The sequence below is a fragment of the Limulus polyphemus genome, unplaced genomic scaffold, assembly GCF_000517525.1.
Source record: "Limulus polyphemus unplaced genomic scaffold, Limulus_polyphemus-2.1.2 Scaffold5, whole genome shotgun sequence".
NCBI classification, from domain to species: Eukaryota; Metazoa; Arthropoda; class Merostomata; order Xiphosura; family Limulidae; genus Limulus; species Limulus polyphemus.
In genome coordinates, this window is record NW_013665615.1 from 2,026,275 (window position 1) to 2,040,857 (window position 14,583).

At 33.0% G+C, this 14,583-nt stretch overlaps 1 protein-coding gene across 1 annotated transcript in view; it reads right to left on the reverse strand.

Moving 5' to 3' along the window:
- LOC106473199 (rap guanine nucleotide exchange factor 4-like) overlaps positions 1 to 14,583 on the reverse strand; it is a 274,940-nt gene that overhangs the window by 142,843 nt on the left and 117,514 nt on the right. The window contains exons 2-3 of the mRNA XM_022380258.1: positions 6,589 to 6,712; positions 1,936 to 2,062 (exon numbers count right to left, since the gene is read on the reverse strand). Coding sequence (XP_022235966.1) covers positions 1,936 to 1,970 — 35 coding nt within the window. The 5' untranslated portion in view covers positions 1,971 to 2,062; positions 6,589 to 6,712. The remainder of the gene's footprint in view (positions 1 to 1,935; positions 2,063 to 6,588; positions 6,713 to 14,583) is intronic.

Sequence of the window (14,583 nt, forward strand, 5' to 3'; positions counted from 1 at the left end):
TATCTAAATTTTTTATTCTATTTTGTAAGTCCAGTTTTTTAGACTTTGTTTGGCTTTGTGTTGTTGTTTGTCCAACACGTTTCTGTTGGCAGTAGAAACCTTTTTTTTCTTCATTTCATATGCATTATATTTATTTTGCCGTTTACTATAATCAACTTGTTTGTTTTGGGAGAAATATTTTTCTGAGATTTCAATAATAAATGCATATACTTCCTCTTTGATCGACTTTTCATAAGAAGAGATGGGACAGGAGAAGTGTTCTTTAATATTTCTCTTGGTGCTGCTTTGATTTGTTCACTTCTGGATGTGGTAGATAGGGTGTGAGTTCGTTCAGCAGTAGGGAAAAACATCTTAAACTGTATCTCTTTTTGAATTTGTGAGATGTGGTTGGCTGATTTCGTTGTTTGGAACAGAAGGAAGGAAGTAAAATATTGTAAAGATGTGTTCATTAGTTACTTTCCAAACATAAATTAATGTCATGGGGCATCTTACTCTTATCTGTACAGGAGCATCGCTCCAAAAAGTGCTTAAAAGATGCCTCACTCTGTCACATGGCTGCAAGACTGTCAACGGCAACAATAAGTAAGTAACTTATAGTCCCTACTTTAATATAAACAGCATTCTTGTTGAAAATATACTATCTTCTTCACATTAACTTGAATATGTAAGCTACAAGATAAATGTAGTCTTTATGAAGCTTAATATTTTTAACAATAAGAATTATCACAGAACCTTATAAAAGTAGCAAACTTAAATTAATTTCTTAGTCACGCTTCTTGCACTTTACTGACTGATTACCAGTGTTTTATAACGGTTTGGTTATGAAATTAAAGACATAGGGCATCTCATACGACTTTCCCTTAGTTAATCCATTTAATCGCGAAATGATAAACGTGTCTTCCACAAAAACAGTTAACCTCGTTTGAGATAATCCAGAATTTTCACAAACGATCAATTACAGTAGCTTATCAAGTTAGTCATATCAATAACGAACAAAAGACGAAACTTATAACTACGAGGGCTGTCATGAAATAAAAATAGTTTTCTTTCCCATACATTAGATAACAATAAATTACGGCCGGCATCCATTCTTGTAATATATCAATGTCTATCTGGTGAGAAATGTTCTGTTGAAACATGATATTGTCAGGTTTCATGTTGCTTGTCTTATGATAAGTGTAACGAGAAGTTCGGATGGATATTTATCATCCATTCTGTGCATGATCTAAATATATCACCTTGTGACTTGCAGCTTGTTTATACTGCCAAAGACTGTCTACATAGGCAATATTTCCATGCAGAAGCAGTGGTCTTAGTACATCTTTTCACAATAGGATTCGCAATGGCATAACAGCGATTTACCAAACTAACATCATGAAGTTATTCACGAAATTATTCCTACTGAACGGGGAGTATGTTAAGAATAATTGTCTAGTTGCCTACATTGTCAATACCATTGCTATATAGTTATTTGTGTAACTTGCCATGGTTAGCGAAGTTAGAATTAAAACTCGTATCTTTCTGAACACCCCTTGTAACTCAATATACGCATCCTAAAAAAAAGCAGTATATCGTGCATAATACCTTATAAACTAATTAAAATATATGATAGGTATATTTAAACAACTGCATTTATTTTGCCCTTAGTTCATTTAACACTTTTATTGTGATTCTACTCAAGATATCTCTATACCCTAATTTTTTATCGTCATTAATAATGTGGAGTAATGCAATTGGTAAAAGCTTTCCAGATATACGCTTCATTAATCAACATATCAATTCACTTTACCTAAGGCTCAGGCCGTCCATTACTGAAATTTCTGGTTTTAGATATAATTGTTTTATTGCTTATCGGATTTCAACTGTAGTGACTAACGTTTAAAAATATGGATATTTCATTCTCTTTTAGCAATAAAAATGTTAACAATTCCATACCTTTTGTCCATTGAATTTACCCATTCAGACACCATTTTGTAAAATCTTACTAAACCATCTTTTCACAAGATGGTAACACACGCTTTCATATTTTCTTCCATTTTGTCTAAACAGCCTCTCTGATTCCCTACACATAAAAATAATATTTTTCTGTCGAAATATAAACAGCAGAATAACTTTTATTACACTTCCATAATCAGTGCTTAGAAAGTTAACTGAAAATATATTTTATATTTGTTTATTTGCGATATATATAGATACACTTTAAACATTTTCCCTTGTTGACTTGATTTTATATCTTTCACAATGTGCTCAGGGTTAAACAAATCGAAATCCTAAATCTTTTCTCGTAAAACGATGCTATAACAAGAACAAACATTATTACAACAATGCTAATACCCTTATCAACATGGATTCACCGTCGCTGAACTGGAATATTAAAGGTTGATTGCTGCGGTTGGCACAGTGTAGTAATTCCATTGGAGAATGTAGTTGTGTGATTTTAATGGATGGATGATATACGATCTTGTGATCGTAAAGTAAGTTCGAATATCAGGAAAGAGTTAATAAAGAACCAAAACACTATAACTTTTTATTATAACTGTATATTTTCAATACATTTTATTAACACTTATTCTGTACAGATCAATAAAAGATACAAGAACGTTCCTTGTTGTTCAAAACTCCTAAGATTTAAAATGGTTTTTGGAATTTCTAAACAGTGTATATTTTAAAGTATTGAAGCAAAACTTTCGTACATCGAAAAGATAAAAAGAAACTAGATCTACACCTACATTTTTGCACCTTATGATTTTAAAACTATAGAAAATGCGAAGTTATTAAGAAATAACTTTGAAGATATGATAATCAAAACGTGTGGGGTTGGATAGTAACAAACTTGACTTCGTATTTAAACATTAAAACATGAATTATTAAAATTAATAGGTAACATTTGACAGTTTCTTAAACGAAACACTTTTTCAACTGTTTCTAATGTTTACTAGAATCTTAATGACATAAGTAGTAAAGGTCGTTTATTGAAAATGAAATTTAAAATAAGCAACAGAAACATTAGAATTTGGTATTATATTTTAACAATTTGTTAAATAGAAATTTGTAGAATATTAAACAACGAAGCATCAATATGAGGCCTACATTTCTCTTGTATATCAAGACACACACAGAAGTGTGTCGCGCAGCCAAAACAACTTGCAGAACACACTGTTATATTAACAGGAGTAATAGTTTAGCGATTTTCAACCTTCTGTTATTCAGATTTTGGTAATCCAAACTATCACATATTTTCAGAGGATGTGCTCCTTACTTCACATATCAAATTTCAAAGCGGTCTATTAAAAAATACACGAGATATAAAATCTCCAATTTTGGTTGAAATTTTTCCTATTCGCATCGAAAGTATAAAACTGTATTTGATATAAAAACATACTTAATTTTTTATGGATTTTTTTCAAATTGGGTACGCAGATATAACTTTACAATCTACAATTAGGTGTCAAATATGGTCTAAGTATAAGCCACACGTGCAAGGTTATTCAACAAAAACTGCTCAAATATGACCAAAATTTTTTACACACCGTAAGCAAAAAGTCACGAAAGCTATCAGTCTGATATTCTTATTACAGGTTCGTCTAAGAGTTAAAGTGGACCATTTTTAGTGTTGTTTTTTTGGCATTCGTATTAAAGGCGACTGATTCAGAGCAGAAAACTATTGGGTGAAAGGACGTGCAGATACATAAGTATTGGTTAGACCAAGCAAAACGGAAATTTTATTTGAGAGAAAAACAACTTAACTTTTATTATTTTTTGAAATTTGGTACACTTGTAAATCTTTTCAACCTTCAATTATGAGTTTCATTTGGTGTAAATATAAGCCACATGTGCAAAGTCATTAAACAAAAATCGTTCACATTTGACCAAACTTTTTGCGTACGCCTACACAAAAAGTCACGTGAGCTATCAGTCTAAAATGTTTACTACAGCTTCACTTAAGAGTAAAAGTGGACGGTTTTTACTTTTTTGTCATTCCGAGACCGCTGATTTAAAGCAACAACAGTATATGTTGAAAGAACGTACAGACACATAGCTACTGGTTATGCCAAGCAAACTAGGTTATTAATTTCTAGCTCAAGTTTTCAAAAGAATCATACTAGTGAACGGTTATTATTCATTATTCATTTCCAACTTTTAAGCACAACTTTGTTATATTTTATGAAATTTCCATAATTAAAGAGCGTTTAGCATCACGTGATATTATCTTAGGCAATTAGCCCAAATAATGATGCTTGATACGACTATACTGAGTGCCTGCGGGTGATGACAAGAAACTATAAATCTAGATTCCACGGCGTTACTATAAGGGAACTTATTAACACAGTTTTAGAGAATAAAAACTACTACCATATATTTTAATAACTCTGGTTGGTTCTGTAAAGTATAGATCTATTCCGAATAAAATGGTTGCAATCCTATAGCTAATGTTGTTTACTATCGATTATCAGATTCTTACTTGCTATGGTTTGTTGGTGTGTATTGACAAAAAGTCATGCTATCTAATCAAAAACACCTTAGGTGTGAAAAAAAAAGTGCGGCCAAAAAAGGATTGAGCGTGCGACTTAAAGGAATGAAATCAACATTGGCGGCCAAACTGGTAGCTACACTTACAGCACTGATAAGAATTTTTTTAGCAAATATTCATTCATTAGTTCGCGTATTTTGTTTTACCCACCATCATGTCCCATTCTTTTAAATAAATGTTGTTCTTTTTCTACTTTTTTGCCCAAACGCCTTTTTATACCGAAGCTTCCTTTTCATCATAATGTATGTTTCTGCCTGCTACGTCAGTAGCTAACTTTAAATGATACTCTCGTTTTTGCAGTAGAAGTTATTGCCTTAGCAAAGAGTAATGCATGCAGTTTAATCGAATCGCTTTGAATGAGTACATTAATAATTATCAAACGCGGCGACCATCACGATAACAAAAGTAATCGGGTCAGGTATCCCATAATTTTTTCTGCGAATATTCAAGAGTCTTAAATATCTATACATATAGTATGGAAGAGCTACAAGTGAAGTGAATATCGTAATGAAGTTTTCCAACAAGCATACTTACATTCATTTAAAGAGTAACATGCTGGGGAGTTGATAATGTGCCTTTTTCGAAGTTTTCTAAAATGTTTATTCGAGCGACTACATAATAAAGAACTTTCTACGCCTATGAATATTTTGCTATACATATATATATATATATTTGTGTGTGTGTGTGTGTGTGTGTGTAGCTATTAAAACGGTTGTATTCCATTACGTAGTGAGTCGTCTACTTAAATACCAATTTAAACCTCTCTACAAAATAAAAGAAGTTTTTGTTTGTTTGTTTGAAGTTAAGCACAAAACTACACAATGGGTATCAAAAGCCGGTTTTTAGCGTTGTAACTACGCAAACATACCGCTGTGCCACTGGGGGCGATAAACGAAGTTATCGGAACTATTACATTTTAATTATATTCATGAGAATGGACTTTATCTGTGCGATAAAAAGAACATCAGTGTAAAACTTGATCATCAAAGCTATGTTGTGTCTTTTTGTCTTATATAAAAATGAAAAAGGTGATTCCACAATATAAAACCATAAAAGAAAGAAATATATAGTCATTAAATATGTAACGGTGAGGCAGAAAATATCAATTAACTTATAATAGTTGAACATCGTATGATAATAATGATGAAAGAGCGGGAGATAGTTTGTAAATCACACTTTACACTCTAGATAGAAGTACCATTTTCACTGATACTTCTTACGTATATACCAGTATATGGAATATAAACTCGTAATATTTAATGTAAAAGTCTAGAAAATAAACAAACACACAGTACAAAGTTGATGATGGTTTTTGTTTCTTAGTAGTTAAGCACAATGCTACACAATGGACGATCTGTGCTCTTTCCAGCACGAGTATCTAGCAAAACCACAGCCAAGGGAACTGGCTTGTAGAAATCAGGTTATAAATCCGCAGATATACCACTGAAGCACTCTGGGGCTGATGATGTGTCGATATTTTAAACTGTGGTTGAATTTTCTCAACATTCCTCTTCTCATTTTATATTTTAATTTTGTTATATGTTTGAGATGGATTAGCAACAAAACACAAAATCTGATACACGCCCTTAAACTTTTATAAATATATAACAGTTATTACCAAGGATAAAAGCCAAAATATCACCACGTACCGTATGTAAAAAGTCGAAGATTTACTGTTACACAAAGAAAGCCATTTCTCAAGCCGAAATGCCAAACTGTCGCAGTTGTTTACGATAACCTGTTTCGTTATTCACTACACTAGTTGTATTAAATATTAAAAAACAAAAAACACATTCATCCTGTTCAAGTAGGTTGTTTCATAAACAATCGTCCGTCGTTTCCCAAACATTTATCTCACTTTAACTGAAGGGAAAAAAAAGGTTTTTCACTTGAAATATTTTTTTATATTAGGGAATAATACCAGTTTGAAAGAATATCCCAAAAAGTACGTTCTGCTTAAACTATCAATGGTTACTGCTTAAGTAAAAAATAACATTTCCAAATATTGTAATGAATAATTTTCTCATTTGTGGTCATATAAAGAACAGTCAACATACCTTTATTTATTTTTAGCTATTATCAGGTGGATCAGCGGTAAGTCGTCGAGTTTACAACGCTTAAATCCGGGGTTCTATTCCATACGGTGGACAGATTGCAGTTTGCCAATAGTGGTGTTTCCAGCTGAAAAACAACAAAACGTATTTTAGGTAAAAGTTTTAAAGTAATGGTCAATTTAGTTCGTACACCTAATAGAGTTTTCACTAATTCTTCTAAATATGTTACTTGTATTGATTTTGGGACTACGTAGTTCTCTTCGAATATCACATTGCACTGTAAACACACACCCAAAATAGGTACATCATGTGCAAAATTATCTTCGTAACTGGTGTTGCTAATTGATATTAATGCGTCTATGCGTTTCAGTCTCGTCTTATAATAAGAGACTAAATATAATGTGAATTGAAACATATCACTTTTCTCAAAATTATATGACAAATGCAGTTAAAAGAATGTTATATTAACTCAGAAGTACAAGAAATATCTTCAAAATATATAAACAAACCGTCCTTAATTTTATGCTACCATAAGAAAGTTTGAATTTTTTAAAGAAAACAAGCCACTGATAAGAGAGAAAAGAAGTCAGCTAATATTCACCAATCTGTATATGAAGAAATATAACAAACTATTTCAGTACAATATTCAGATAAACTACTAAAAGCCGCTTCAATACGAGAAAAATAGCTGAAATACATAAATAACTTTGACGCTTTTATATAAACTTAGAAAATTCAAATAATGCAGATTGACAAAAATATAGACCCTATTAACTCCCTATTAACAAAATGTGTACATTAGTTCAAACGACATTCTAAAAATTGTTTTTATCAAAACGCTCCATGTTATAGAAGTAGACCTGCTAAAAAATGAAAAAAGTGTTTCAAATTCTCATATTTTAAAAACAGTTCTTTTGAAGAAGAGGGAACTGTGAATTTTCTTTCGACTTTAAATACTGTAGGATATCTGGATTAACTTTACCTCTTACATGGGTCAGGCATGGCCTGGTGATAAGCGTATCGAAATGTAAATCTAAGTATCCATGGTTCGCATCTCTTTGCAGCAAAAACAAGTGGGTCGTAGTTGGGATATAATGGTAACAATAAAATAGCACTATTCTGTTAGACATATGACCTGGTCGATAGGGCGCTCAACTCGCAATTAGCAGGTCATGAGTTCGAATCCCGTCATCGTTCCTCGTTCTATCAGCTGTTGGGGCGTTATAATGTGGCAGTCAATCCCATTTTTCGTTGATAAATGAGTAGCCCAAGAATTAGCTGTTGATGGTATTGACTAGCTGTCTTCCCTCTAATCTATCATTTCTAAATTAGGGACGGCTGACACAAATAGCCTTCGAGTAGCTTTGAGTGAAATTCCAAAAACAAACTGTAAGACAATAGAAGCTCAAGAGTTTACGATGGGTGATGTTGACTAGCTACCTTACTTCTAATCTATCAGTTAAAAATTAAAGACGGGTATGTAGAACTTTGTACGAAACTTTTGGAACAAACAAGCAAACCATTCTACGTAAAGTTAACTGTTCTTTTATCTATTAAACATTCAAGAGTTACTTTGTTATACATTACAGGTAATGATGGATTATTCAAATACAATATTTGGAATTTCATCCTTCAGTCAACTGATACGAAAATATTTTTTGTCTCCCCCATTGGTTTGACGAGACACTGTGTCCGGGAGATTAGTTTATGTGCGTCACGTACACGTTATCCAGGAATTAAACTGCCTACCGTAGTGCCATCTTTTTATTATTATTATTATTGGTCTAGCCAAAATTTGAAAGATAGATTTAACACTACCAGCCAAACATTTTCTTTCTTGCTTGGCTTCTTATCTCTGACGCTTACTGGACAGCAAACGTGCTAAACCCCGCTGGCTTCACTTTAGAGACTTTGGCGAATAATATATCAATAAAATATTTTTCATAAAATCTTCTTCGTAAATTCAACTGACCAATATCGAGTAGAACTATAGAGCTTAATGTTAAGATGTGAGTCAAGTTACCTCGTCCTTTCAATATTTAATCGTTTTCTGTAACTGAATTTTAGAGCAATGACTGATCCACATTATGTCCATACGGCTATGTTTTGTCGGTGTCATTCACCATATATTATAGTGATGTGAATTTTATGTCAAGTGATTAATGGTAAATAGATAATTTGTTGTTTATGAACTGGTACATTTCTCCTTGCATATGTTTAAAAAGCTCATGAAAGAACATATATCACGAAGACAGTCCACTCATCCTAAAAAGTGTAATCATGCTAACCGCAGTGCTCTACTGCTGCTCTAACAGGTTAACTATATAAAGAACCTGACATTTATACACATGCAATATGGTCGCTGCTTATATGAGCTAGCCGTCCCCAATTTAGCACATGGAAGTCAGCTAGTCATCAACCCCACCGCCAACTTTTGGGTTACTCTTTTTTTTAGTGGGATTGACCGTACATTATAACGCCCCCACGGTTGAAAGGGCGAGCATATTTGGCGAGACGGGGATTCGAACCCGCGACCCTCAGATTGCGAGTCAAACGCTCTAACCACCTGGCCATGACGGGCCGATGGTGAAGATATAGGGCCTTGAATCTTGAAATATTTCATCCTGCTACTGGTTATCCACATATTACACCACATACACGAATCCATAAACTATAACAGCTTGTAATTATATCTTATTCATCCAAAATAATGAGCTTTTATCATTTACATCAATACAGCCACCAGCCACCGTGGTTTATATTACGTCTTTTAAGTTGGTTTCTCGAACTTATTTGATATGCTTTCGTTTGAAGAAAAATTTCTGATTTGCTTCTACTTATTCTGTAATTGTATATTTAAATATATTTTTAATTGCATATGAATATCTAAAAAAAATTGTTATTTTTATATATATTTACTTTCTGGTGGTGAATGTTCTTATATGTAAATTCTCACAGAAACTATTCTTCAAAACATTAATTACAGAATAAACTGTCTTATATATTTAAATAATCCTGACTATCTGCGCTTTGCAATTGCCTTTACTAATTCACCACTCATCATTTATTTTCTTGGATTTCTATTTGCACCAGGAAGACGACAGTTTGAATGTGTTTTTTAGTTTGTTCTTTTAATTCTTCGGAATGTTGTCATGTTGACGTTACTGTATCTATCTACTTGTGGAAGAAATCAGTCTTTTCATCAAGTTCTCAGGTAAGTTATGTTTGGTGAAGTGCAGACTGTATTCCTTAGCTCTCAATCCACCTTTTTTTTCATTAGTGCTGGCAACCGAGATAAATCTGACTTTTCCAGTAATCTGGTTTTCCACACTTGTTTTTCTAATGTCAAGCGTTGAGATTTAACAGATTGTTTGACAACTAATGAGTTTTAAATCACAATCTGTGGAGAATCAAATAGCAAAATAAACAAGATTTATCAAGTATACCTTTCGTTAAATATACGCACATAGTATCACTCCAATGTTTTCAAAGCTTTATATAAATTATATGACCTCAAGCATTATACATTGAAACATGAGTTTGGCATTCGTTATACTCAAGTATCTCTAAATTTCAAGTCAAACCGTAATGTCAAGATGAAAGTTTCAAACAAACGACTATTAAAACGGTTGAGTTTAACGAACCTTGAGAATTTTGCAACCTATTTAAAATCAATAATGCGTACAATTGATATCTATTTCGTTGTGAATTATCATGTTACTGCAAAATTTGAACAATATTGCATTAAAGGTTTCCAAATAACTTGTTATAAGCTGTAATATAAAAGCTTAGTATATTTTCAACTGTTTACCATTATTAAGTAGTGTTTTGATGGTGTGGACAATAATTTCGAATTTGTTATGTGTATCTAAACAAAATGTGGCTAGCTTTTAGTAAAATGGACAAGGTAGAGTGCAAGGTGATGTGCACGTGAAAACTAAAAATACTTTTGTTCATCATATAGTTTGTATATTGCATTTGCATAACTTCTAGAACCTTCGAAATACATATCTAAAATTTTTTACAGTATTCCTGTATACTGTATCTGATACTTTCTCTCTTCTACCACGAACTATTACTCAATAACCAATGGAGGGTAAAACGAATAGTTGATAACTCTGAATATAAGATACATAATACTTTACTGAATGGTACTCTGTAAAAGTTCATGGCTTGTGCACTTTGACCCCCTCACACACAGATTTAAGACAGGATGACATAATGGCTCAGAAAGAACAGTTTGAAAAATAGAATAAACATTTAGACATATGTTGAAAAGAGATATAAAACATTATCACTAAAAGCTTACAACAAACAACAATAACATAAAACAAAACAAGTAGTGGCAGAAAAGTTCTGAAGTTCTAATAATCATTGGGAAGGCGCCTTAAAAACGAATTTTATAGAAAACAAGAAAAACTATCTTCATTGTAGATGCATTTTCTTCCTTAAGTTCGCACTAGAATAAATACAAATAGTAAATAGTCTTTCTTAAAAGTTGGGGAAATTATTGATGAAATGTAGCGTTACCTACTTATTGACACTGAATTTATAGACCCAGTTAGTTAACTAAAAATTATCTGGAAAGGGGAAAAAGCTGTCTTTACACATTAAGCTATAGAGCGGCTAATGAGAACAAGAAGTAGTAAAAACCAATAATAAATTGAAGGTTAGTATTAGCAGAAAAAAACTGTAATGGTGATGGCAAGGAAAGAAGTATATCTTAATGATATTATCCATAAAAATGTTACCGTTTACAAATACCCAATGATGAAATCACACTGTAATATCATTCAGTTGGCACATGCAAGGACAAACGTTTTGATACTGTTCAATGGGAAAAGGTAGGAAACTAGGTAACGACAGATATACACAACTGGATAAATATACATAAATGTGGTGTTGTGTACGTTGACAGGAAAAACATCTGTACATTTAAAAAATAATACAGTTAATGTGAGCATTGTTTACGCGACAAACCTCCCGATGAAAATCAAGAATTAGCAGGTAGGAATGAGCTACAGACCATCAGTCAATAGAATGAAATTATTTCCTCACATAAACATTGTTTACCTTTTCACCTACGCTAGTAAGTCCAATGACTAGCGGTATTCGCTTTGAATACTTAATAAATACATAGACCCCTTAGACGTTTAAGGATAGTGATGCAGAGAAAACTCTTAAGGTGATAAAGCTATGAACAGAGAATAGGAGGTTACTTCTCGGGCAGTACTAATTAGTTTTAAACGAAAAAGATGTATTAAATCGTCTCTGCGTAATAACAAGAAGGCAAATGCTCTCAGGACGATATATTATTCTACATTGCCAAAATTAATCCTACTTTTTTTGCTGTCTCTTCCTTTCTTGGTCTCTAATTCTCTACCTGAAACTTCTCTATTGACAAGTGTAAAAAAAACAGAAAAAGCAAGTGAAAACGGCATTTCCGGCTAGTAATAAGATCTGAATTATTTGAAGACACCAGTCCCAATGGTAAGACCTCTCGTTATGGAAGTGATTGAGTGTAGAATAAGTTTAACAAAACACCAGACTGTTAAAAACGTAGTTTAAAAGTAGTTTTCACGAAGCAGGTAAAGGTTATAATGTTACAGATCTATAGTCCGGTGATTTCTATATTTATTTTTCCACTTTGTGATATTACTTTCAGCCATGTCATTCTACTTAGAGGGATTGTGAAGAAAACAGACATCAACTAGTGTAAAAAAAGACAAGAATATGTAATCAATACTCTTAAAGAGAGTATTGTCTCATCATTAATATGAAAATACGCAACAAGAGAAGATTCACAAATTCTAAATACAAGTACCAGCGACCCTGAATTAAAAGCAGCCTATATCCGTTACTAAAGGATAGAAAGATAAATATAACTGCATACCTTCATGTAATGACTAAAATAAGGTCATCAACTAAACTGATTATGATATTAATATATCAAATTCATATTACTAAAAGCACAACATTGTTGATATTCATAGACAACAGATGAAGTTGGTTTTAGCCATCAAATGTGTAACATTTTTATTATTTCCATAATTTTCTAGTAGTTGGATATATTCCGTATTACGATACTTTTAGTGTGCTGTATGAACGATTTCACAGGATTGGATATTACCTATTCCTGAAATAAAGTATTAGAAACTGCATACATTAGAAACATTCATAGTGAGGTGATGTAAACTAATCGATCATGTTATCATTGATTGTTTTACAAAGACGGAAAATTTGCAGGGATGAAAATCAATAAGCTTTGTATCGAATTACGGAGCAGTTATGATCCCTCACGCTGTTCAAACACAGAACTTTAACTAATGGTGTATTCTCATAGTTATGTAGTTTGAAAATCAAAGAAACCTTAACAACAGTCTACATGTTCTTAAGTTAAAATGTTAGAGTGATACAACTGTACAATTTCTTTTGTCGAGGTTATGTTTATCTCCAAAATAATCGATTATGGCATATTTCAGGGAGGGACTCTCAGAATATTGGTCTTGACAGTAAATCTTTTGTCGAGGTTATGTTTATCTCCAGAATAATCGATTATGGCATATTTCAGGGAGGGACTCTCAGAATATTGCAAATATTGGTCTTGACAGTAAATCTTTTGTCGAGGTTATGTTTATCTCCAGAATAATCGATTATGGCATATTTCAGGGAGGGACTCTCAGAATATTGGTCTTGACAGTAAATGAATTTAGTTTTAATGAACAATTTTAAGTAGCATAACTTTATCGTTGTTTTTGGTTTACTTAGATTACCTATTTTTCATCTCGATCGTTGATTTTAACTTCACATATAGTGAAACTACTGCTGTCAGACAGTTACTGAAAAGATTGATATGTTTTTATTTCCAATATTGTTGCAAAATCTCTGTCAACGGGTATGAGGGAATATAATCACATGAAAACAGATACAATCTTTAAACCTAAGTAGCTTGCTCTATATAAAAGCAGGATATGTGGAAGAACTGTAACAGACAAAGCATTCAGCAACTTCCAAAAGCTACTGATACCATATTGATTAGCATATATTTCTGACGTATTGACTATATGACGTGTACTATTTGGGCTGATATAAGCAGCTTCACCAAGTTCCAAACTGATGCCTTAATATGGGTCTGAGAATCAATTAGTGAACTCAGACATTATTATGTAGTCAACAGTGGTGGGTTCTAATTGCTGATTGGGTGTGAGTAGTTAACCCGAGACCCTGGAAACCAAAGGATGCGGTCACATGCTGACTGCTCAGTGGAAGGGGGGTAGAAAAGTGAAACCAGAGGGCGCATTACTAGTGGCAAGTTGATAGGCCGCCATGACACTTCACAGGCGGAAGTTTTTATGCCATCAAAACACTTGATGATGGAAGTTGTCTGCTGCCAGAAAGCACACTGCTAGAAGATGTCACGTGACCTTATAGTTCGAGTGTTACAGCAGAGAGCATGTTGCAAGGAGTCATAATTCTGTGAAGTGGCACCACAGGGCACATTGCTAGAGGTGGATGCTGTTACCAAGGTTATATAGGCAGACAATGTTACTGAGGTTCTATAGTCTGATGGTGTTACTAAGGTTCTATAGGCAGATAGTATTGCCAAGGTTCCATAGGCAGATGGTGTTACTAGGCAAATTGTATTACTAAGATTAGTGCTGCTAGGGCAGATGGTGTTTCTATAGGCAGAAAGTGGTAGCATACTTCAATAAGTTCGATGACGAGGAACCCACTTTGAGACTAATAATGGCTGGAGACGGCTTAAATGGGTAATGAAGAAAAACTTTAATATAACTTTAACATGACAGCAAATGTACAACGTTTCGACAAGGTTTTGTCATCATCAGGTACCATCAGGTACAACGAAACGTTGTATATTTGCTGTCATGTTAAAGTTATATTAAAGTTTTTCTTCATTACCCATTTAAGCCGTCTCCAGCCATTATTAGTCTCAAAGTGGGTTCCTCGTCATCGAAGTTTATATATATATATATATAT